This window comes from Gobius niger (genome assembly GCF_951799975.1).
Source record: "Gobius niger genome assembly, chromosome: 15".
Taxonomy (NCBI): domain Eukaryota; kingdom Metazoa; phylum Chordata; class Actinopteri; order Gobiiformes; family Gobiidae; genus Gobius; species Gobius niger.
This window is the reverse complement of record NC_136866.1, coordinates 6,378,700-6,403,245: the sequence shown is the minus strand read 5'-3', so window position 1 is coordinate 6,403,245 and position 24,546 is coordinate 6,378,700. Positions and strand designations below refer to the sequence as shown.

Here is a 24,546-nt window from a genome sequence, read left to right as displayed (position 1 = left end):
TCGTTGCTCCGATAGGCTGCATCTGTAAATGGGGATTAGCGTGCAAGCGAGGTTTCGGAACTGGCTTGGCATTTTTGCTGATAGAAATACCAGCAGCTCCGACGGAAAACCTTTAAAATATCACGGTATTAGGAATCCAGTTTTGCCTCCCGAAACTTCTCATTCTGTCCATAATTTCGTGTTTAAAATGCGGCGGCGATCACCAAAATGACGGCGCATCTGGAGGAGCGCGCAGGAGCAGTCTTGGATGAAGTGGCCCGGGTTCAAAAGCCAATCTGGGTCATTTGCCTCACTCCCATCTGGTGTTTATCGACTGGCTGTGTGGGCAGCGCAGGCAAAACTCGAGAATTTGTCTCCCGATTGGGCAAAGGAATGATGTGTTTGTTGCAGAAATATTAGTCAGTATGTGTGTAAGTTTTATGTCACAGAAGACTGACATAAATCCAAAAGCTACTTTAAAGAAATAATAAGTATTTACTACTGAGTGACACCTAATGAAATTAATCCAATTTGCTTTCAGACATACCGTACCTGCAGGGACATATTAACACATTAGTGTGATTCCAGTATTTGGATAAATGTCTCTTTTTAGGCAAGGCAAGGCAAGGCAAGTTTATTTGTAGAGCACAATTCATACACAAGGCAATTCAAAGTGCTTCACAGTTGCTTTAAAGGGCCTAGATGCAAGTTGTCCATTTTATGCTCACATGTAACTGCACCTTCTGTATTAAGCTCATGCATGACAGCACTTCGGACAACTTTTTGAGTGATAGTGCAGGATTTTAGAGGCAGTAATAGTGAACAGGTCTAGGCTCATTCTACATATAAGATTTTGTATAACAGTGCTGGAACATGTAGGGGGAGGAAAATACATAATTCTAACATTTTTAAACTCTGCATAGTCCCTTTAAACATAAAAGCAATCAAAGAAGACTTTCACACCGTTGCCAAATGGTGAGCGAGGAACCATTATTGAAGGCTTAAAAATTAAGATCCATAAAGGTCAGAGAAAGTTAGTCGAGCAAAGTGACTTTGGTTTAAAAAAGTGGAGACATTAATATGGCACAAAGATCATACCGTTAGAGCTGTTGACTTTTTGTATCTATTCATTGAGATAAACAGTGCATTTTACAAAACAAACTCATATATAATTGTGCACATAAAGTAGGATTATTGTAGCAAAACGTCGCAGCACCACAATCGTCCCTTTTATGTCAGTAAACGTAAAGCTAGGAGTCATTTTGAAGCCAGACTTGTTAATATTTGTGCATTAACTCTACTCCTCTACAGGTTGAAAGAGGTTCAATTTCGGGAGTTGTGAAAGAGTTGAAAATGATTGACATCATTTCAAACGTCATCCATTTGCTCTGTTCATTGGTATTATGTGCTACTGCAGCACATAACAAAGTCTGTACATTGCTGCAGTGAAAGGGTGCCACGCTACGAAAGGCAGTGGATGTGATTTCACAGTATAGGTGTCAGAATCACTGACACTTTAGAACAAATAATCCGACTGTGTAAGAGTTCAATTTAAAGCCTCCACTGAGCTGTGCCGGAATATAGATTGAGTCAGCTTTTCCCGCTTTAACAAAAAACATCCACTTTTTTTTTAACTTCCTTATTCCCGCACTTCCAGACACTGTTCCTTGGCGACAGTGTATTTTGATTCTGTATCGCAGATTTACACCCTGTATGTGAGCGTTGAAACCTTTTACAAGACGTGGCAGGATCATCGGAGGCACGGGGAACAGAGAAGGAGCCGTGTAGTTTTCTTACAATAAAAGCAACCGTGGTGGAAAATTGTGGTTTATGAGAAAGCTTTCCAAAGTAAGGAAGCGAGACGCCGATGCCGCAGTAAGCAGAGCCCCGATGTAATATACACACGGAAGACGTCAGGAAAGGTCAGTGTCGGCAGAGCATTTTACAAGCCATGCCACCAGCAACAAAAGCAGTGATAATTCAAATTCATGTGCACGCTTAAGACACTGAATTAGACACGGCACCGGGGAAAGGCCAGAGTTCACTCCTCGTACTGTGTGTTTTGGCTGCATTGTGAGCACATGGAGTGTACATGCTCAGAGCTTCTCAACTCTCAGCAGGAAATGTTTCCAAACTTATTGACAGTTTTACTTTCGAGAGTAGAGTTCATCAACTTTCCTGTAACTTGTGGTTGTAACCTTTATCTTGAATATTCATTTTTACATCAAACGGCAACGTCAAAAACAACAGATTATATCTTTGAGAGAGCATTTGAGACCTACAGATCCACAAATGACACTGAAACACTGAAGAGGAACCGAGAGTCCCCTACACCGCAGTGGAAGCATCACAAGAGGTGCTACAGGAAGCAAATAAGGGCAAGCAAGGAGGTATCCGGACAAGACTTGCAGCTAAGCCACATAAGCGTGTGGTGGGAAGGGCCCCAGTCTTAAAAGCTGGTAGCTTCATCAGGAGTCCATCTTTTTCAACATCATGAAGGATGTCAAGCTGTGAGACCTGACCAAGCTCTACCTCCAAAAACATGCTGGTCATGTTGGCCCACAGTGGCAGCGGCTCAGGACGTACCCAACATCTGATCGATGCAATTTTGTTGTACAATTGTATAACGACAATAAAGTTCAATGTCAATGTCAATGCCAATGTCAATTTTATTTATAAAGCACATTTAAAAACAACCATAGTCGACCAAAGTGCTGTACAAGAACAGTAGCAATATGTACAATAAACACAATAAAACTTAAACACAGGTCATATATAAAGGCACAAACTGTATCTGGTCTACATGGAACCGAAGGCCAAAGCAAAAAGATGAGTTTTTAATTTGGTTTTAAACTCCTCTACAGACTGAGCCGAGCGCACATGTAGAGGAAGGCTGTTCCAAAGTTTAGGGGCCGCCACTGAGAAGGCTCGGTCACCTCTGGACACACGCTTGGATTTATGAACAGACAAAAGAAGCTGGTCAGCAGACCTCAGAGCTCTGGAAGGACAGTAGAGCTGCAGCAGTTCTGACAGATACTTAGGTGCCAGCGAATTTAAAAACAATCAGCAGAATTTTAAACTTGATACGAAAGGGAACAGTTCAGTGTTGGGCAAGTTCCTTAAAAATTGTAATACATTCTACATTAGTAATTACAGCTCTAATATGTGTGTATTCCATGTTACTGTTTCAAAAATGTAGCTGAGTTACACTACTTTGAGTTACTGCTGAGGTACCTTTGGCAAAATAAAACTGAATATAGTAATAATGCCACCGAGCAGAAGTGCAGTCAGAAATTTCCCTTTCATTTGCTATCCCTGTTCTGTTTTGAGGACATTTACTGCACATAACTGTAGAGCTTATACACCAGTGTCCAACTTGATTCGGTGGGAAGATTGTCATTTTTTTGTTCATACATTTACAGTAAATAACTCGAGTTACTTGAAATGTAACGACTAATATATTCCCGTCCATTGCGTAAGTGTTTTTTTACTTTTGTGATACATTACCCCCAACACTGCATACACAGCAGTTTGGTTAAAGAGGGGGTGTTATGCTTTTTTCAATCACATGGCACCAGTCTATAGCACACTACAATGATGACCAAACCTTCTGTTGGTCTGTAAATGCAGTAAATTAGAATAACTGCCTTGTATAAAATTGCTCTCTCAAAATGGCTGTAGTGAATGTCTTGAAATAGGCCTCTGTCTCTTTAAGAACCTCACACGCTGTCTGTGGCATCAGTAGGGAGGGGGTTCTGCTGGTGGCGAAAGGTCGGAGGCGTCTCCAGGAGGTGGGGGCGTTCCTAGGAGGACTCAGGCAAACCTATCCCTAAAATGGCTGCCATCAGAGTTTTTACAGATTACTCAAGAATACGTGAATGTGCCAAGGCAACACTTCAGGCATGTTTTTAATGAGGGAGTGACATAATAACATGATGTAAAGCTTGAAAAAGTCGATTTTGCATAACACCCCCCCTTTAAATTGTGTTGTTTTCATAAACCCTTTACCTTTCTTTATGCATAACTATTAGTATACAATGTCTGCATTGTACCTCTGTGTGAGTAGGGTCTCACTAAGATCACAAGTTGTATTGCAAGGCACTGAAGTGGGATTTCAGCATGATTTCACGATAATTATGATACTGTATTAATCTATTTTGTTTACAATATGATGAAATAAAACCACAGGCTGCTCGCATGTTTATCTGGGAGTTGTGGACTGAAAAGTTTGGGAACGCCTGATGACAGCCTTCGGCAGACAACACCTTGATGAACATTCTTTACAAATAAACTCCTAAGCCTCCACAGCTGTCCTCTGCCCGTTCACTTGCAGCACAGTCAATTACAGTTTCCCCCAAATCCTCTCCTCAATGCACATTCCCCGTATTTAAAACAGCTTTTGCCCTCGTCCCATTAGAAATCATATTGCACCCGGCTTACACTCGGTCGCCATAATGCGCACGCAGATTACGTCGCTTTCAATACGGTCTGTTTTACGAAACAAGTTGATTGGCCCGTGAATTCATGACTTCGCTTTATTTTTCCCGAGAGGAGAAGCCAGATACATTTAGAGAGTGCGAGACGGGTTAACTCGGAAAAACAGGTGGCAATTTTCTCCCGGCTCGGCTCTAAAATACCTGGGCTTTAAGAGATCAATAAACCGGGGATCATGGGTAAGAAGCGCTCCTGGCACCTCCCGTGGCTCTATGACGCACCTTGTCATGAGGCGAACAGCCAGCTTGCCAGATCCAAACCGCTCTCCTCTCGCCCTCTGGACAGAAGCCAACATGAAGAGGGGAAAAAAAAAAAAAAAAAAAACACTTTCCCAAACATTTTCCATTTCACCGCTTGGACCTTCTCCAGACTCTAATGTATTGACTACGCTGTGCAGAATTCTGTACTTTATGCTGACACTTTTGGACCGGCATCTCCGGGTTTCCTGCGCAGCCAACTTCCCATTTACCATCATAGTATGAAGTATTTTTTTTTTTTAGCGCTATAGCAGTGGCTCGTATGGGGTGATTTGTGCGCGCTAGCAGATGTTCCCGGTGTAAAATTGGTTATCTCTGACAGCTAGGAAATCAAATTAGATGCAACACAGGAACATCTGGAGGGGGCTTGTAAATAATGTGGGGAGATTTCATTAGTGATTCTATTTAGACGTGGGATTCGCGGACACTTTTCATCAAACTGGGATTTAAGGGCTACTCTGGGGATAATGGTTTGCCATGTCAACAAACCAGCCAGACATTTTAGGCATTTAGCTGATGTTCAAAGCAGGGGAGAGCTATTTTGGACGTGCATCGGAGTTGGCAATTTTCTGGACTGGATTTTTGTCGCAGGCTCTCTCTTCGCACCTCGGATTTCAATCTGTTTTCTGGTGATATGAAGACGTGTGGTGGAAAAGGAGAAGAAAAAAAAAAACGCCTGTCTTGTTTTCAGCCCATCTGCATTCACTCTATTCAGGTTTTCTTTTAAAAGGCGAAAAATGTGAAACGCTACATTATTCAAGATGGAGTCCGTTTTAACCCTTTGCAGGGCACTCATTGAACTAGTTGGAAATCAGTCAACTTAACTGTACAGAGTTTAAAGATGTTAAAACTAAGTATTTTCATCCCCCTACACGTCACTTGTGTTTTGTCACTCAAAAAGTGCCGTCATGCGCGAGCTTTAAGGGGGGGTGTTATGCAAAATCGACTTTTTCAAGCTTTACATCATGTTATTATGTCATTCCCTCATTAAAAACATGCCTGAAGTGTTGCCTTTGCACATTCACGTATTTTTGAGTAATCTGTAAAAACTCTGATGGCGGCCATTTTAGGGATAGGTTTGCCTGAGTCCTCCTAGGAACGCCCCCACCTCCTGGAGACGCCTCCGGGCTTTCGTCACCAGCCGAGTAACCAACCACTGCTCCTCAGCAGAACCCCCTCCCCACTGATGCCACAGACAGCGTGTGGAGGGGGCGTGTCTGAAAGGGTCAGAGGTTCTTAAAGAGACAGAGGCCTATTTCAAGACATTCACTACAGCCATTTTGAGAGAGCAATTTCATACAAGGCAGTTATTCTAATTTACTGCATTTACAGACCAACAGAAGGTTTGGCCATCATTGTAGTGTCCTATAGACTGGTGCTATGTGATTGAAAAAAGCATAATACCCCCTCTTTAATATAGAAGCTGCAGTTACACATAAGACCTGAGGTGGCAGTAGAGAGCATAAAATGACCATCTTGTGTCTAGCCCCTTTAAGAGTGTTATTGGAGGACATAACACAAGTTTATTTCTGTTGCAACATTTTTCAAAATCGTTCATTATCATGCAGAAAATCAATGTGAGCGAAGTTACCATATTTGGTTCATTGCAAATATATATAAAATAAACAAAGAATTTGTTTCATTAAAGGGACTATACAGTTTAAAAAATGTTAAAATTATGTATTTACCTCCCCCTACATGTTCCAACAATGTCCTAATGTGTAGGATGAGCCCAGACCTGTTCACCACAACTGCCTCTAAAATCCTGCACTGTCACGTGTTAATTCGGGTCCAAATTGCCGTCATGCACGAGCTTAATATAGAAGCTGCAGCTACACGTATGACCTGAGGTGGCAGTAGTGAGTATAAAATGTCGAACTTGCATCCAGCCCCTTTAACTTACCATGGTTAATTTTCAAGTTATGTAAAGAAATGTTCCATGAATTTAACCAGACTTGGGTCTTTTTCAGACTTCAGAGAAAACAGGAAGTTGAGAGCGCGACCGGTCTCTCTGATTGGTCAAATGCCACGGTGGTGGGATCTGTGATGTAGGGTGATCTCTTCTGATTGGCTGAGTGAGGACTACAAGCTTCTCTATCTTCCTGAAGTGCAGCAGGGAAAAAATGTTACGGTAAAAAACTGGCAGCTGTGGTTGCCTTTTTTTTTTTACTGTAAAAAATACAGGATCCTTGTTATTCAATTTACAGTTAAGCACTGTCTCATTTGTTTTTATTACAGTTTACTGCTGTCAATTTAACACCCATTTCTTGTGCAATTTACGGTAAAAAACTTTTAAAATACATAAAAATCTGTATTGTAGAAAAAATAAACCTGTAATTTTTTTTAAAATACAGGACAACTGTAATTGTAATTGTAATAATTCCAGCGTTTTTTTCACCTTTTATTACTGTCAATTTAACACCCATTTCTTGTGCAATTTATGGTAAAAACTTTTAACATACATAAAAATCTGTATAAAGGGTTAATTGCAGGTTTATATGGCCACAACTATGAATAATAACATCTCCTTCAGATATTTTTTCCATATTGCTCAACCTCGCTAAGACATCCTTGCAGGCCACACTGATAATAGTCTCTTTTGAACAACGACCATGTAAAACCCGTTTTGAACACGCTTAATGAGCGAATCCTGAATTCCCACTTCCACTTAAAATAATGGTACACCACTTACTAACCACTTACTCAGTCTCCTTTATGTTGGAGCTGATGCCATGAGTGGAAGCTGTGAGCGCACTGAATTAAAAAAAAAAAGAAATCAGCTCAAGCTTTAAAAAGATTTTCGCTGAGATCATCCCGGGCTAAAACGCTTCATTATTAATCACATTATCACACGCTGGCTCACTGTTGCCCTCCTATTAATAAATATTGGGGAGATCTTGGCTCGGTTTGCTCACGCTTAGAAAACGCAGAGTGGACTTATTAACATTATGAACAGAGTCTATCCGTTTTAAAGCCGTGACTAACTGTGCCGGGGGAAGCTGCACGACCCACAGCTAACCAAAGTGTTCACTTGACTGTCAATAACGCCGCGATTGCTCTGGGAGAAAGACGCTCACACAAACCTCACCTGCTGCTGATATTACTTCCAACAGAACTGGTCGCGGTCCTCACGGCAGACTTTGCTTTACAATATTTTCGAGATGAGGCACGTTTGCTTTTTAGCGTGGTTGTAAATCTTTGCTGGTCTATCTGTAGCTGAGGGCACAATGTAGCTTATTCACTTGTGATGTGCGGCGAGATAGGCTGACTCTGAAATACTTGCAAGGGGATGATTTTGAATTATGCATATACTACTTTCAACTCTTGCTGCATGCTCCGGACACAGAAAAGACTTCATGTGAGTAAATGCAAAAAACCTCTTGCTGAATAAAATATTAAATCTCAGAAATAGTTGACAACTGTTGAGTGACTCAGTGGTGGACATTTTAATAGAAGTAGTTGACTTTCTAGGAGTGGTATTATAGCTTATACCATGGTCTGGGTGAATACTGGATTCTGATTGGCTGGTGGGTGCTAACAAGCGTGCACTATTTTCGTATAACCGCACACGTAGTCCGGTATAAATCACTGGGATATCACTCCGCTGTGGGCGTCGCCATGACACAGCTGAATCAGTGAAATATCTCCTGCCCACGAGTGCCGCATATCGGTGTTTACTTCCAGGGAAAAGTGTTTCCGGGTTAGTCCTGTTGTGTTGTGATTCTGTGCTGATGTTGTGTCGTTGAGCCTGACTGAGATCCTCGTAATAGCTGCGGAGAATGACTCGCTCTGAGACGAGCCTTCAGTGACCGGCTAATAACCCACACAAAATAGTCCCGTAGTCTGGCATATTTAGTGAGTTTAGTAAATGAAAAAAAACATTTATTATAAATGTTACGTTTGTGGGACCCTGGTATAAGCGGATTAAACAACTCTGCGTTGTGCATTATAACCGTCTAATGCACGGCTCCTCGTTGTTTAATCCTTACAAAACACATACATTTTTATCTGTTGGGCAGGTATTTAAGGAATCTGTAGTATTTTACAGCACAAGCATGATAGTAGGAAATTATATAGTTACAGTAACAGAAGACCTGGCAACTTATATGGCTGTCACAATAATTACTATATTTATTTATATATTTATTAATTTAAAAAAAACGATGCTGAATATTTTCTGTTTTCTGAACAGTCATAAAACTACAAATGATTTCAAGTTAGCCTCGATTAAGGAGAGTTCTCTGTTTCACACCTGCCCCCTGCTGGCCAGCCCTCACACCTGCGCAAGTAAACTGAGCAGCGCGGCCTGATGACATCATCACACAGCGCTGTTTGTTTTTATGTCAGGCAAAAGCATGAGCCATGGCACGTGAAATGTGAAGGGAAAATAATCCCAGCGCCGTGAAATAATGCAAGTCTGCTTTGCCAGAAAAAATTGAAAAAAAAAATAAAAAATAAAATTGAAAAAAAGAAATTGAAAAAAAAATATATATATTTTTTTTCCGATTATGCTAATAATTTTGTAATCGTTTAGTGTAATCATCGAAATCGTAATTGAATTTCGATTAATTGCACAGCCCTAGTACTGGAAAAAAAAACTTTACCCAGCCCTAGCTTTGACTGTGCTTCAAAATGAAGTGTGATCAAGGATCCAGTAAGATGGCCTAATGTGGCTTGCCTACTCTTTCTTGTTTTCGACCAACAACAATTTGAAGCTGAGATGAACTCCTTTCTGAAAAAAGTCCCAGTGCTTTTACTGCAGCTTGAAGCACAATGTGTTCGATTCACCTGTGCGGCGGCTGCAGCACCGGCTGACCTGCACATTGATGTCTGTAACTTTAAAAGACTTGGCCTCAATGGGAGGAACGTAAGAGGCCCACGGGCTAGTACCTTTCTGCGCGTGCCTATTTCATATTGGTGTCAGCTCCAGTCACAGCCAAAGGCCAAAGTGCGATGATGGCTTTGGAGATGGGAGGGAAAAATGATAGAGAGAGAAAAAAGGTCATAGACATAAGTGTGGGCATACATAAAGGGACTGAAAATCCGACAGAAAATCTATAAGCCAAGATGTGAGATGGTGCTGGACGTGTGAATAGGCATAAAAGATTGCCAAAGGGACTATTTCGATCTCCTTTAAACTCACAAGTGGTTTTCAAATAAAAGCAACATACCTGCACAGAAGACTGATGCACAGTAAGAGCACGAAAAGTACGAAAATAAATGCAGATTAACTGGACTGGACGCTGACGGAGCAGAAGTGTGTTTTCTACATGGACAATTTATCTCTATTTAGCGAGCAATTTCCCAGAATGCACTGGAATAATTGAATGGGCAGGAAATGCTCTTCTATGTCGGAAGTAAAGGAAATCTATTTTCACTTAATTATAGCGCAGATAAGTGTGAAAATAAACAGTATGTTACGGTCTAATGATCTTGGTTTAAAGAAACTGACTGGAACGGGGGCACCGCTATAACATTATTGTCATATTTTTCATTTTAGAAGTATTCTCTGTTGTTTTACTTCCTCTAAATAAATGCGTTTTCACCGGCTTTTACAGTCTGGAGCATCATCCAGATGAGTTTACACTCTGGAGAATGACAGTCTTAGGTAGAACATAAATTGACTTGCTGTAGTTTAGCTCCTCACTTTTCAGTCTAATATTTATGCTCCTGGACAGATTTCAAATATAGTGAACTGAATCTTGATTTGAAAGCTAAACACAATGAGAATGCATTTAGGTTTCATGCAGCAAAGCAATCTTCTCAAGGAGGTGAGGCAGGCTTCAGTTCCGACTATGTTTAAGTCCAGGCTGAAAACACACATGACAAATGAAAGTATTTTAGCAGATATTTGATATATTTCTTTTAGTGATTGATTTTTACTTTTGCTTTGACATTTTGATCGTTTTTCTTTTGTGTGTTATTGTATTTTTGTGTTGTGTTTCGTGTTGTTTTGAGGAACATTGAGTTGTTTCTGACGAGAAAAATGAGCTTAATAAATAAACCTGCCTCAAACATAGATCATGAACCTAATCGCAACCGCAATATTTCAATACATCATGTTCCTCTTAGGCAAGCACTACATCTGTAATAAAGAATCTTAAAGCAGTGCTAAGTAACTTGTTTGCCTGAATAAATCCTTTCCGTAGTCCCTCTGGGGGTAATAAAAGAGCTGTATCTCCCCCTGGTGTCTCTGGCCAGAAATCCACAATTCAAACTTTGATGCCTCCGGGTTGGAGTCAACAATTCACACTAATGAAATCACGAAGAAGAGGCTAACAGGCTAACGGGCAAAGCTAAGTGCGGGCTAGCGCCACTTAAGCAGTATTTACAGCCAGGTTTGTGTGAAAAAAAATGTTTCTCCATTGTGTAATTGGATGAATAATATCCCTCTCTCCCTTTGTCTTTTCTGTCAGTGTAGTATTTACTCTCACGGACAGTTAATGAGTAAAAAAACGCAACATGCTACAACACCTGCAGTGAAGCTTATGGCCTCTAGGGGCATGAGTTACTTACTTCTGCTTTAAAACTAAACCATCAATGTTGGCATATTTTACTCATCCCAGATGAATGTTTGCAATCAGGAAATATCGCACATGAACATTGGAAAGTTCACTTTCTGCCACCAGGTACACACTGGACTCATGCACACACAGCGCTCTGTATTCATGCCGGAGTTTCCAGGTGGTAAATTATTCATTTTGTCTTTCAGTGTTGGAAATGTCACTGTAATGGACTGCCACAGACAGACACACTCCATGCCACATCGCCTATAGCTGCCGCACAGGCCTCACTGTGCTGACCCGCTTCTTAAATCTCCAACAAGTGTTCTCCTCCGTGTTGTTATTTACAGTGGCAGACAATATAGATTACCACCGTTCTGTATCATTGTTGACGACGCACCGGCCCGTGACTCGCCATCCTATTGTAATTGTACATTACGCCTGATTGCAGAAGCAGTAATTCCTATCACTGGATTCAATTACGTGCACAGCCAAAGCAATTAAGGGTCTATCAACATAAACACCCACCAATCACCGCAAACGCCGCTCCGATCGGATCGGCCAATCGCACGGGGGCAGTGGCAGCCTTCCCAAAACCTATCACGCCATTGGCCGATTTAGTCATCATGCATGTGACAGCAGCTGGTGGGTGGCCTGGACAGATATAGTAACGATGAGTGCATCCCACAGTGAGTCACCAGAGACATATGTGCTCCTGTCTGCGCATTCTGCTGGTAAACATGATGGCATTTGTCGTGCATGCGTCGCTAATTAGAAGTTCTTAAGTTATTCAGATTAGGCCAAGTATTACAAAGGCAATTAGATTATAGTGATTTATGTAGGTCAATTAAAATCAATATTCAGTTCACAGTACACATTTAAAACACGGCGAGAAAACTGCTAACACACTATCCCCATGCACTTCAGTATTTTGTTCCGATGGCGCTGAATTATGTCGCCCTAATTCAGATCTCATGCCATTTTCCTCAGGCACAGCCACAGTTTGCTATGATCACTGCTAACTTTAGGCAGAAAGGAAACTGCACCTAAATGTCACTTTGTCTTCTAAAGGTCATCCACCTTGTTACGAAGAGCTAAAATGAGAATGTGAGAGTCTGTAACCAGTATAACCACATAATGACATGTTCCCATGAGAACTGTACGTTATTGTTATAGGGCAGGCAATTATGAGTTGCTGGACAATGTTAAGGCATGTCACAATAAAAGCCACAGCTGACGGTCTCATAGTGCTCTCACTGTGCTTTATGCAGGTAACTTGAAACACATCTATTGTATTTTAGCAATTATTTATAGAGGTCGACTGATGTGGGTTTTTCTAAGGCCGATGTCGATGCAGATTTTTGGAGATTTTTATTGGCCGATGCCGATATGCACAGCTTTGACCGATATTTTTGGCTAATATTTCCAAATGTCTGATCACTGGACTTTTCAACACTAAATATCCTTGGGTAAATGACAGGTAAATATTGACATGTGATCTGATCAGTAAAGATACCTTAGATCAGTTATTTCAGTGGTCGATTTTATTTTATTTCTTTGCGTGATCCAATCATAGTTTCTGTCCCAGCCTTGCATAGTTGCCATGATAGTTACCGTTACTGCTAGGTTTAGCATATTGTTGCTAGTCTGTGCATCAAAAATACAATTGTGGAGGTTGAAAATAACTCAGCGATGGGGGGTAGTGCAGCGGTTAGCACTAGTGTTTCACAGCTAAGAGGTCCCCTCTCGATTCCCATCTGGACGGGGCCTTTCTGTGTGGAGTTTGCATGTTCTCCCAGTGTCTGTGTAGGTTTCCTCCGGGTGCTCCGGTTTCCCTTAACAGTAAAAACATGTACAATAGGCCAGGATAAATGAGAATGTGTTTGAGAGTGTGCATGGGGGACAACGGATGGAAATTAGCCCATGGCTACAATCCGTTGTGGTGTGTTTACATGAGACCCATATAATATGTACATTATAATGCACTGTCCCGACCAAATAAACCAATAAATAAATCTCCAGGTTCTGTGCTCAGCTAACACATTTTTATCTCAATCTTTCTTGGTTCCCCTGAGGCCTGAAGGGTTGTGAGCCCTGACTTTGCTCCTTCCAAGGCAAAAACTGAGAAGTCTCTATCACTTACGGTCCCGGAGATATCTGCGTTAGATCGGCCAATACCCGATAGCCGATATTGTAAAATCTATTTATCTATCTATCTATCTATCTATCTATCTATCTATCTATCTATCTATCTATCTATCTATCTATCTATCTATCTATCTATCTATCTATCTATCTATCTATCTATCTATCTTGATGCTTATAATCAATCAAATCTAAACCATTGGCATAAGAATACTATGTAAATAATTCTACCTAGAACCTTCAAATTGCAGACAGTGTACCCCACTTTGCCACATCAATTCAAAATTATTAAATACAAGTCATGTCATAAACTGTAAATGACAAGTTCACTTTTAAATATCGAGCAGTGAAGACAAAGCAACCAAAGTGAGTTAGTCTTATAAAAGAGGATGGCTGTGACCTTTAAACCAATCCCAAGCGCTTATAAATTAAAAGTAGCGTCCAGAAGGACGTTTGAAGAAAACAGATCTGCTGATGCCAACCCCGTATGGAAAGTAAAAAGAACAGAACAAAGAGATGTAACTCTGAGAAGCCTCACAGATTTGAACTCTTTATTGATTTGTTCAAACGTTTTATTCTCAAACCTGTTTTGAACCTCTTGAGTGTCTTTTGCAGCTATCTTTTATCTACTTTACTTGTTCAGCAGCACAACACAACACTAAGAAAAGGGACTAGTGCTTACTTGCAATAACCACAACTGTCTTTTAGAAGTGAATAATGCAGCATTATAGCATCCTTTTAGTGTTTACGGCAAAATCCGTGTCCCAGATCTTCTCTTTTCAGTTATTTCATTAATTTAGAAGAAAAAAGCAAAACATTGGCTTATTTTACGATGCCTCCTGCTGAACATGAATAGTTAAGTAACACAGCTTGTATGAAACTTGTCGGCAACAGCACTCGGGAGTCAGGGTTTAACCCATTCTCTCTTTTGATGGAAAATATGATGTTTTTAGGAAACACAATTTAGTCCGATTTGCATTGCAGTGGAGTGAGATCTGACACCCTGCTGACAAAGGGCAGTAACAGAAAGAATAACATTAATAAGTTGACAAAAGGGAATACTGAATGTAGTCTCGAAACTCAAATATTCCACAAACAAATAACACAACTCTACAAAAAGCAAAGGAACATTGTGAATGCGCTTATTAACTTCTTAACCCCCACTTTAACGGAGCGTATTTTCTCCAGTTCAGTTTTATCCAAATCTATAGGCTAAGACGTTTTTGTGACACTCACGTTTTCATCTTCATTTACGTCTCGTTTTCATTGCTATTTTGACGCCCTTTTCAAGACGTTGTTAGGTTTGGGTATTGCCTGGATACTTGGGTAATTGAGGCAAATTTGCTCAGCTAAGTGAGCACATTTACTCCAATTTGGCATTACCCTTAAAGGGACTATACGGAGATGAAGATTTTCCTCCCCCTATGTTCCAGCAATGTCCTAAGGTGTAGAATGAGCTCAGACCTTTTCACCACAACTGCCTTTGAAATCCTGCACCGTCACTCAAAGAGCTGTTAATTCATGCACGAGCTTAATATAGAAGCTGCAGTTTAAGACGTGTAAGACCTGAGGTGGCAGTAGTGAGTATAAAATGACCAACTTGCCTCTAGTCACAAACAAAACAAAAAAGAGCCTCAAATGAGCAGAAAAATGTGACACAAACCCAGCACAAAACTGGAAAACACTCAACATAAAGTGGCAAAAATTCAACAAAAAATGTGACAAAAACGCAATCAAAAAGCAAAAGCAAAAGCAACAAAAGAGCAACCAAAAAGTGACAAAATGCAATGATGTCATGATCTGCCTTCTGTCACCCTGGTTTGGTTTGTTTTCATGTTTGTATCTGTTCATGTCCTTGTTTTATTTTGACATGTCTTTGTGAATTTCTGTTTGACTTCGCTCTTGTTCATTTCCTGCCCCGCCCTAATGTGTTTCACCTGTGTCACACTCCCTCATGTATTTCCGCCCCACTGTTTCCCTTTGTTTGTCAGTTCATTGTCTTCATGTCCGAGCCCTGTCCGTGAGTTTGTTTTTTCAGTTGCTCCTGCTTTATTTTGGGTTTCTGTCAGTTTCATGTCCCGACCTTTTCACTCATATTCATTAAATCTGTCCTTCTTTGTGGTGACAACACAAGCTAACAACACAAGGAAAAAGATCACATCCGTTTTTTGGGTCTTAGCTTTCAAATGAGACGTTACAATAGGCTGTTAGCTCCAATCGAGAAGCCCTTAGACTTAGGTAAAACCGAGCTGGAGTAAATGTGTTCAGTTAAGGCGAGTGTTAAGAGGTTAAGCGGTTAAAAAACAAAACATTTTAGTTTCTAGCTTTCAGTTACCGTTTTTCAGCCCTTTGCTTCTTCACTGTCACAGATTGTGCATTTTGATGAATTTGGGAGAAATTATAGGGATTAGGGCTGCGCAATTAATCGAAATTCGATTACGATTTCGATTATTACACTATACGATCACAAAAACAGCATAATCGAGAAAACACGATTATAAAGGATGCCCTCCCGCTCGTCCATCCAAAGCGCAAAAAGTCCGTCCTGCACGGTTTGTGTGACGCGTCTGATCAGCTGAAACACCAGACAGAACTGTAAATAATATCGTACTAATATTTTTTATACCTAACTCTTGAGATAACGCCACTGTTAAGAGCTCACCTTGTGCTGAAGGAGAACAGCTCTTTTAGAAGCCTCGACATCCTTTGCTCAGGCACTGGTTTTGTTTAGCAGAAAAGTCTAAAACTCTTCTTCAGGAGCAGATCAACGGAGATCAAAGTAAACTCTTATTATTTCATGCCGCTGTATTGCCATGTAGTCCATATAGTTGTTTTTTAAAGTAATAATGAAAAATGAATTTGAATAATCGTGATTTCAATTATTACTAAAATCCATCCATCCATCCATTTTCTTCCGCTTTATCCGGGGCCGGGTCGCGGGGGCAGCAGTCTCAGCAGAGATGCCCAAACTTCCCGATCCACACACACCTCCTCCAGCTGTTCTGGGGGGACCCCGAGGCGACACCAGGCCAGCTCGGAGACATAGTCCCACCACCGTGTCTTCCACGAGGCCTTGTCCCACTAGAACATGCCTGGAACACCTCCCGCGGGAGGCGACCAGGAGGCATCCGGAACAGATGCCCGAGCCACCTCAGCTGGCTCCTTTCGACGTGAAGGAGCAGCGACTCTACTCCGAGCTCCTCCCGGGTAACTGAGCTCCTCACCCGATCTCGAAGGGTGCGCCCAGCCACCCTGCGATACCTGCCTTACTAAAATAATCGTGATTATTATTTTTTCTATAATCGAGCAGCCCTAATAGGGATAGAACCCGGAAGCCCATGAACCATCAACAGGCTCATTACAGCATTAGTGATCACTGATTGGTTAGCATGCCGTTAGCAAAGAATGTATAATAACAATCCCCAATGCTAACTGGATGCTCCAACTACACAATCAGAAACACGGCAAGACACGGGACATCCAAATCAGGACTGTCCGAGGTAAATCAGCAGCCACGCTATACCTACAATGCAAATCTCTAATCTGGCAGAGGTAACAGCGGGAGATTTGCTGAGACAACTTCCGAAGGGGAAACGGCGTGCCAGCAGAATACGAATCTACTGTAGATATTGATGGTGGCACCAACCCCTCACCATTTTAATCGTGCGTCGACGGCTTAACTATGCGCCGACAAAAATTCATCTCCTGTGACTGATGCTGATCCGTGTCTCCATAGTTCATCTCCAAATACGTCAAGACCGCAAAACGCGCCATTGCTTTCCACTCAGCCACTGTGGGGTGACTTCTTTTGCTAATTACCTTGCTAATGAAGGAAGAGCCATTAGCAGTTCGACAAAGACATCAGTTCCACCACATAAAGCAGCACAGTTCGCCCTGCATTGTTTTTACTCGCCCGCCAGGTCAAGTATTAAGTAGATGCAAACATAACCAAAAGCAATTACGTCTCTGTGGGGCAAACTGAAGAGTGGAAATGGGGTTGTATTCTAATTTGTGGTCAATTAGCTCGCTTAAACAAAAGGGGGCTGTTTGCTGTGCGGTTTTGGCCGTGGGTTACCGCAGCGCTGACACAAGCTGCTGGATTATTAAAACTCCCTAAAACAGGAAAAATCCACTTCTCTGGATGAACAAACATGGATTTTACTGTCAGCGTGCCTTTGTTTGAGAGCTAACTGAGTGTGGCTAGGCTTGTAAGTAAAGGGAAGTGGAGTTTTGAGGCTAGTGGTGCTATCAGCTTGTGGTGGTGGTATTATAACACTTAACAGAGCAGAATATGTCATGACGGTGGCACACGCGTCCCAAAATGCTCTATGCTCCATTAATTTGCAAATACTTTAACCTATTTCAGGGCCATTTGGTCTGGAGGCAGAGAAATATGGCAAAAGAAATGTCTCCCTCGTATTGATTTTTTTTTTTTTCATAATAAAGCTTCCTACATAGCTTTTATTGTTACAATTCTTTGCGTTGTTCAGCTCAAACAAGAAATGAATGCTTTCCCGCGTCAACAAAACACACACATTTACCGTTGCAATCCTCCAAAACTCCAAACCAGGTGCTGCTGCTCCTGCCACTGAACTGGCCGTAGACCTGACGATTAAAAAGCCTCATGACGACGCTTGAGAAAGATCAAAGCTCCTGGTAAAACTTAGCTCAGGATCTGGAGATGGGTCCCCAGGCGTTGCGCTGCCGGCGCCCACTGCCCCTGACAGGTTTCCCCGATGGCATTGAAAGATGGGCCAAATACTGAGGACAAATTTCTCAACAGGGACGATGAAGTTCACTTTAAAGGCACGGTACCCAACACTTAAGTTATTTTTACCGTCATGGTCGACCCTGCGGCATCAGAACATCTGACAAAAGAGGTCGATCAATATGGGTTTTTTTTAAGGCCGATTTTTGGGGATTGTTGTTGGCCGATGCCGATATGCTCGGCCGATATTTTTGACCGATTTCACAAATGTCTGGTCTATAATCCTGTAAAAACATCAATACTTGGCCACTCCAGCAGTGGCCGAAATAATTTCATTACTTTAGGTGAATTAAGTTATAGTGTCTGTCCCAGCTTTGATTATTTGCCGACTTGCCGTTAGCATTAGCATACTGTTGCTAGCCGCGGCATTTGCGTGGCAATCAAAATTACGATTGCGGAGGTTAGCGGTAATCGAGTTCAGGCCTGACATCGCTCTTTCCAAGGCAAAAACGGGAAGTCTCTATCGCTTTCTGTCCCGGATATATCAGTTTTTACCGGTGCTAGATCGGCCAATAGCGAATATTGTAAAATTCCCAAATATCAGCCCGATATATCGGCCGGTCAATATATCGGTCGACCTCTACAAAAAAGGCGTAGCCAGTTTTTGCTGCAAACGACCATCGATAACACCGACAAATGTTCAAAGTTTGATACACAGCAGCAGCTCCCTTTTCACTTCTTGAGGCAAAAAGGATTCTCCAAGTACAAGAAACAAGTAAGGTACAGGGGTTTTAACAAGAGTACAGAAATATTTCTACAGTATATAGTACTGACGAGACTTAAAACTACTTACAACTACGACTGTTTTATTTATTTAATATGTTCCTCATGTGAGCCTTATTCAACTTCTATTCCTACAACTTATAAAAAGTGCTATATTCAAATGTACCGTACATATAGTATATCGTAAGAAAACTATAAACTCTATAAGTCAACTACACAAGCTACTTTATTACCACTTTAAAAACAGGAAAAACTCGGTTCTAGTCACACAAACATGGATTTTGCTGTCAGGACGCTTTCACTTAACAGCCAACAGTGCGTGGACAGACTTGTAAGTTTGGGTAGAGTGGAGTTTTTGGAACTTCCAGCGCGGCTTGTGGCGCTATCAGCTGGCATCCCTATTACAACAGTTAACAGAGCAAAACATGTTGTTGACTATGGCATAGCATTAGTTCCAGCGCATTAGAGACAATGACTATCACTGTCACAGCATCTCCACGCTCTCTCTCGCTCCCCGCGTCTCCCTCACCTCCGACATGCACAGCACTCATTTGTCCCACAATGCAGCGCTCCACTGTCTTCTACATGGCAGCCGTCATTCCTCTTTTGATGCGGGCGTGTTCCACAATAGATCATTCATAGCAAGGGCACCACCAAGGGGTCATGTGCGCTAATACGGCGTTGAAAATGAGACTCTTTTATGCACTTGATGTGTCAACACAAACAGCTCGACGGGAAACAGCCAGCGTGACAATAGGAGTTAGTTACACATCCTCACTGGCGTACGAGATCGGCAGAGAAATCCGCGGGACAAGCATTTCCGCTTTATGTTTAATGCATGAGGGCGTGTGTGTGTGAACAATACAAAGCTGTACAGTAGATCACAAAAGATCCGTGCATGGGAATTGTGCTGAAAGTGAAGAAATGCCATGCCAATCTGTTGAAATCCGGGAAAGACAAAAGGTACAATCCTGCCTGTGAGAGAGATCCCCTCAAATGACTGGCGATAAAGAGAAGGCATGGACGGATATGTCTCGTACAACAATCCGGAGAGGTGCAAAATGAAAAAGAAAGCGAGTTGAATATCGTGATGAACCTTTTGCAATATTTTAATACGACTTCAACACAGTTTGTTCATATTAAATCATCTAAAATGCAAAAACCTCTCATCGCAAGGCTGACCAAAACAAAGGCTGCGCGCACTCATCCAACCAAAACTAATTTGGATTAGATTTGAAAGACTAGAAATTGACTTTTTGAGAACATGTTCTTTCTTTTTTATAATTCTGCAGGAAAAACAGTAAACCTCTGTTCAGTGGAAGAACAGCATTTCTTATTACAGTAAGAATACTGTTAGTCAAAGGATAATTTTTCATCATTCCGACATTCCATCACAAAAAATGTCACTTTCATGGCAGCACGCTTTCTTGCTAGCCTTATCTTACAGTTTGTACTAATATTAGAAAGTCTCCCATGGAAAGAGAAACATCTAGATGAAACAAAAACAACTGAGGCCATGCAATTAATCGCAAACTTGTAATCAAATCAAAATGTGCTGCCTTTTTAATCTCGCCAACCACTTTTTAAGACAACATCCCTGTCATTGTCCGAAAAGTCAGAAGTGTAAACAAAGTCAAATCCATAAAATCCAAACTGCCCATTAAAGACGGCACTCCGGGGACGGCATTAAGATCATTCAGTGGATCGGAACAGTGGAATACATTATCTTTAGTACAGAGCCAACACTTAAGCCTGGTCACACAAGGAAAGCATACAAAGCTGGCCATTATACGATAGAACACAGCTCTAATTACAGATACTGATATAGATAGGTCCCTAATGTGAGGCACTAATCCGATCATATCCTTGAAGTAGTGACAGTGACTGCTGATTGGCTGTCTGAACAAAGCCTGACTCATGCCGTCACTTTGGGCTATGAAAGAGTTTCTTTGAAGACGCTCGGACAAGATTTAAAGATAAAAATAGGCATATTTTGAAGACTTCTGGGAAAGAACTAAAGACAACTAAAAAACAAGCGTTAAAGATAAATAACATCTCTTCATCCGATGACGATGTTTGAAGGTCTTGTTTTCTAATGCATCCCTGACCAGTGACCAGTGGCTTTGCGATTAAACCAAAAGTCCTGCGGCAATTCAGCTATTCTGAAATATCTTTAATAGTGCATCAGTGAAACTAGTTGGAAGGTCAAAGCTTTTATGAACTATGACTAAGACACCAATACACACATTTTATTTCACTGAGTTGATAGCCCTCTTAGCGAAATAAAATCTGGGAGCAAATGACCAGCACATTTTTCTCTTAAAAGTCTCTTCGAGCAAAGAAACGCGGCGTAAATTGGAACAAAATTGTTGCCTTGAACTCATGTCAGGGACTGTCTTTCCTCTCTCTGAAAATACAACAAAGGAAAAAACTTTTAGAAAAAAAGGTGAATTCTGGAGAGGTTTTGGAAGTCGCAAACTGAAGAGGAACCAGTGAGGAGGTTTATGAGTGAAACTGTATGGTCGACAAAAGCAAAGTGGGGTTAAGATGCATCTACTGTTATTCTTTTCCTTCAGAAGAGTTTTAAAACCAAAGTTGGAACAGACGAGAGTGAAAATGCGTCTTCAACACGGAAGGCGAAACATCCTCGACTCAACCAAGGCAGTCCAGTAGACTTCCAAAAAACTACTTCAACGACGTAGAACTCCACGGTGAAGCGAAATCACCAACAGACCGAGCAGAACCACGCTGTCGTCTGGCCTGGCACTGGTTTGCATTGACACAGATGGCGATGAAGGAACGGGGCATACAAAAGGCAGACTGGGAAGGGGAGTGGCTCGTCGGGTTTTCCTGTCAGAGCGTCTTCTCCCCTCACCACCTCGCGTCTCCATAAATCACACGATGTACCTGCGCCGCGCCTTCATCCATCTGCCTCAGGTTGTCCTCTGATCCTTCCATCAATCCTCTCCGCACCGGTCCGCGCGGCCACAGTCTCCAAGCCAATACCAATACATCACTAAAAACCATATCAGACCTTGTATCACGACCTTTCACGCATCTGTTAACTTCTAATACGAGACCTCCAGACGATTTATCTCCCTTCATCTGGCGATACATCAATCCACGCTTTTGTTCCGAGTCGTGTAATCGTGAATAACGCGCTTTTAATCACTCAAGAGCCCACGCTTCTTGTCTGATTTACAGTGATGACTTGCTTTCGTGTTGGTGCCAAAAAAAAGTGAGCAGTTTGACTTTTTTTCCACCCCCCCCCCCCCCCAAAGCCCCATTGATCTTGCACTTACCAGCTGCATTCCACAGATGAAGGCGAGAGTACACCTGCCACTACAGCACCCCATGGTGTCCGCCTTCTTCTCCCCAGTGGTTCACGGTCAAAACTAAAGTCACCGATCTCCAGCTGGACTCTTGAATCTCCCAAAAAAAAAGAGGGAAAAAAATGAGTGGAGAATAAAAAAAAAAAACAAAGAGAGGCACCCCCCCCAGAGGGATGTCTGGTTGGCTGTCAGCCCAGTGAAGGGGACTTGGGTGCACAAATACAGAAGGCACAGACAGCACTGGCCCTGTCTAGCGAAAACTCCTCCAGAATGTAAGAGACTTTGACAGCGAAATTGCCTAGTAGATGGTCAGCTGGACTCCTGCTGGCAAAAAAAAAGTTTTAGGTCAAAAATGGACCATGGGGGGGAATGATTTTTTTTTTTTTTGGTCCAAAAAAAAGACTTGGCTCGGCTTTCCCAGGCAATCCAGTCCAATCAAGTGGTGTGCATTCTGATTAACTCGGCAACGAAAGCATGAATGTCACCCTGGAGGGAAAAAATGCCACCTCTGTTACGCCGCGCGTCCACAAAGCCTCTAATTGTCCACTTAAGAGGGCTAGGAAGAAGTCCAGCTCACGTCCACTTGCATCCTTGACAGCACGCTCCAAAAAAAAAAAACCGCTCAACTCGAAATGCAGAGAAGGACGATGAGTTTGGATGACTCTCTTTGGTCGTACATCCCCTCACAAACTTCACACTTCGCAAAGATCAAGCGATGCTGTAGAGCGCGTAAATGTGAAATACGAAGAGAGGGGGGTGGAGGGGGGAATAACAAGCAAGTGTTGCCTCGTTCTTTCATAAGCAGGCTCTACTCGCCTCTTCCTCCTCTCTCCTCTCAGGGGAAGTCACAGAGGCATCTTTTCGGGGTCCATCCTCGTCATCTTTCAGTGATTAACGGCGCACTTTTAACCGAGACTTTTTAGTTGGCACTCGGTCACCAAAAGGCTGCGTCTATCCACGCGTAAAGACCGCGCGTAAATTTGTTTGAAAGCTGCCCCGATATGTCAAAAGCCTCCGGAGAGAAACTGGCACACTAGTCCCCTCCTAAGTCCCACTCGGATCATCCCCATCCAAATTAGCTCCACAAGCGCGCGCACTCACATACGCCCTTGGTCAAGCCTCCATCCACTACCTCCTTCTCCTGGGTAAAAAAATAAATAAATAAATAAATCCTCCACCTCAGCCCGGGCGTAAACACTCCCGAGGCTTGGTCCACGCTTCTGGGATGGATGGAGGAGGAGACGGGGTCAGGGTGAGGAAAAAGAATACGAAGTCACAGTAAATGTCCGGGAAAGCGCGATGAGAGGGGGGGGAAACAGCGGCGAAGTTCAGTGAGTTGTCCCCGCGGTGTGTCCTCAAGGAGCGGAGAAGGAGAGACGGGAAGAAACAATGGGAACCGGGATGGACCAACGGACCGAGAGAGACAGCCGAGAGAGGAGCGTCTCCCGCCTGCCAGCTGTCAAGAGGAGCGACGCGCGGAGCCGAGCCGCTTCCGGGAGGTCACTTCAGATTAAGAGAGTCTCGTGCGTGAAGTGGGATCTGTGCAAAGTGGCGACTGCATAGTGCTTTTTATAGCTATAGACTTCATTACCTGCCTATATATTATTTTTTATTTCATTTGATATCAAAACAATCCTATTTCCTTGTGTGCTCCATACACACACATGACATTCAGTGACATTCACTCAATTTTAAGTTAATTTTAATAGTCTATATAATAATAGCAGAAGGAGTCATTTTCTCCTTCCCGATAATGAACCTGTCAGTGAAACCAGGCTAATAACGTAACAAATCTAAAATAAGGTGTCACAGACATGACCGTCTCATGAAAGTGGATCACAGATTCATTTTCTCCAAAATATTATGTTGAATTGACAATTTCCTGAAGAGTTGCCTATAGTTTATTGTTAAATGTAACAAATTTATATCACAATCAAGATTAAATAATGTCATAACCAGAATAGGCCTGTTTGAACAAAATAGTTTATTTTTTACATTTGTAACTGAAGTTGTAGGTTTGTCTAAGGGCGTAGTTTGTGCAGCCTCTTCATAACCTACATCCAGTAGTTGAGTGATAGCCTACATGCTGCATTACAGCCATCAGTTATTCTGCTGATGGATTAAACTGAATTATTACGGCTTGTTCATAAGTGAAGCCTATGCTCTATGTTTTTCATTGAAAGATAAGCAATTAGTCATTATATTTTTGTGCTGTTTTGACTAACATGCACTTAGAGTAGCTTATTTGTATACCGAGTGTTCCTAATGCAGCTCTACAAGATTAAAGTGATCGTCTGTAACATTGCAAAATGAGGAGAGAGAGAGAGAGAGAGAGAGAGAGAGAG

The 24,546-nt window shown here is 42.0% G+C and overlaps 1 protein-coding gene across 2 annotated transcripts in view; it reads right to left on the bottom strand.

The window, feature by feature from the left end:
• The window catches only part of nkain2 (sodium/potassium transporting ATPase interacting 2), a gene marked incomplete at its 3' end in the record, with an annotated part of 174,267 nt that extends 150,608 nt beyond the window's left edge, over window positions 1–23,659 (bottom strand). For both annotated transcript variants that reach the window (XM_079571850.1, XM_079571851.1), the window contains exon 1: window positions 22,172–23,659. In XM_079571850.1, coding sequence (XP_079427976.1) covers window positions 22,172–22,225 — 54 coding nt within the window. In that variant the 5' untranslated portion in view covers window positions 22,226–23,659. The remainder of the gene's footprint in view (window positions 1–22,171) is intronic.
• Between the last annotated feature and the right edge of the window lie 887 nt (window positions 23,660–24,546).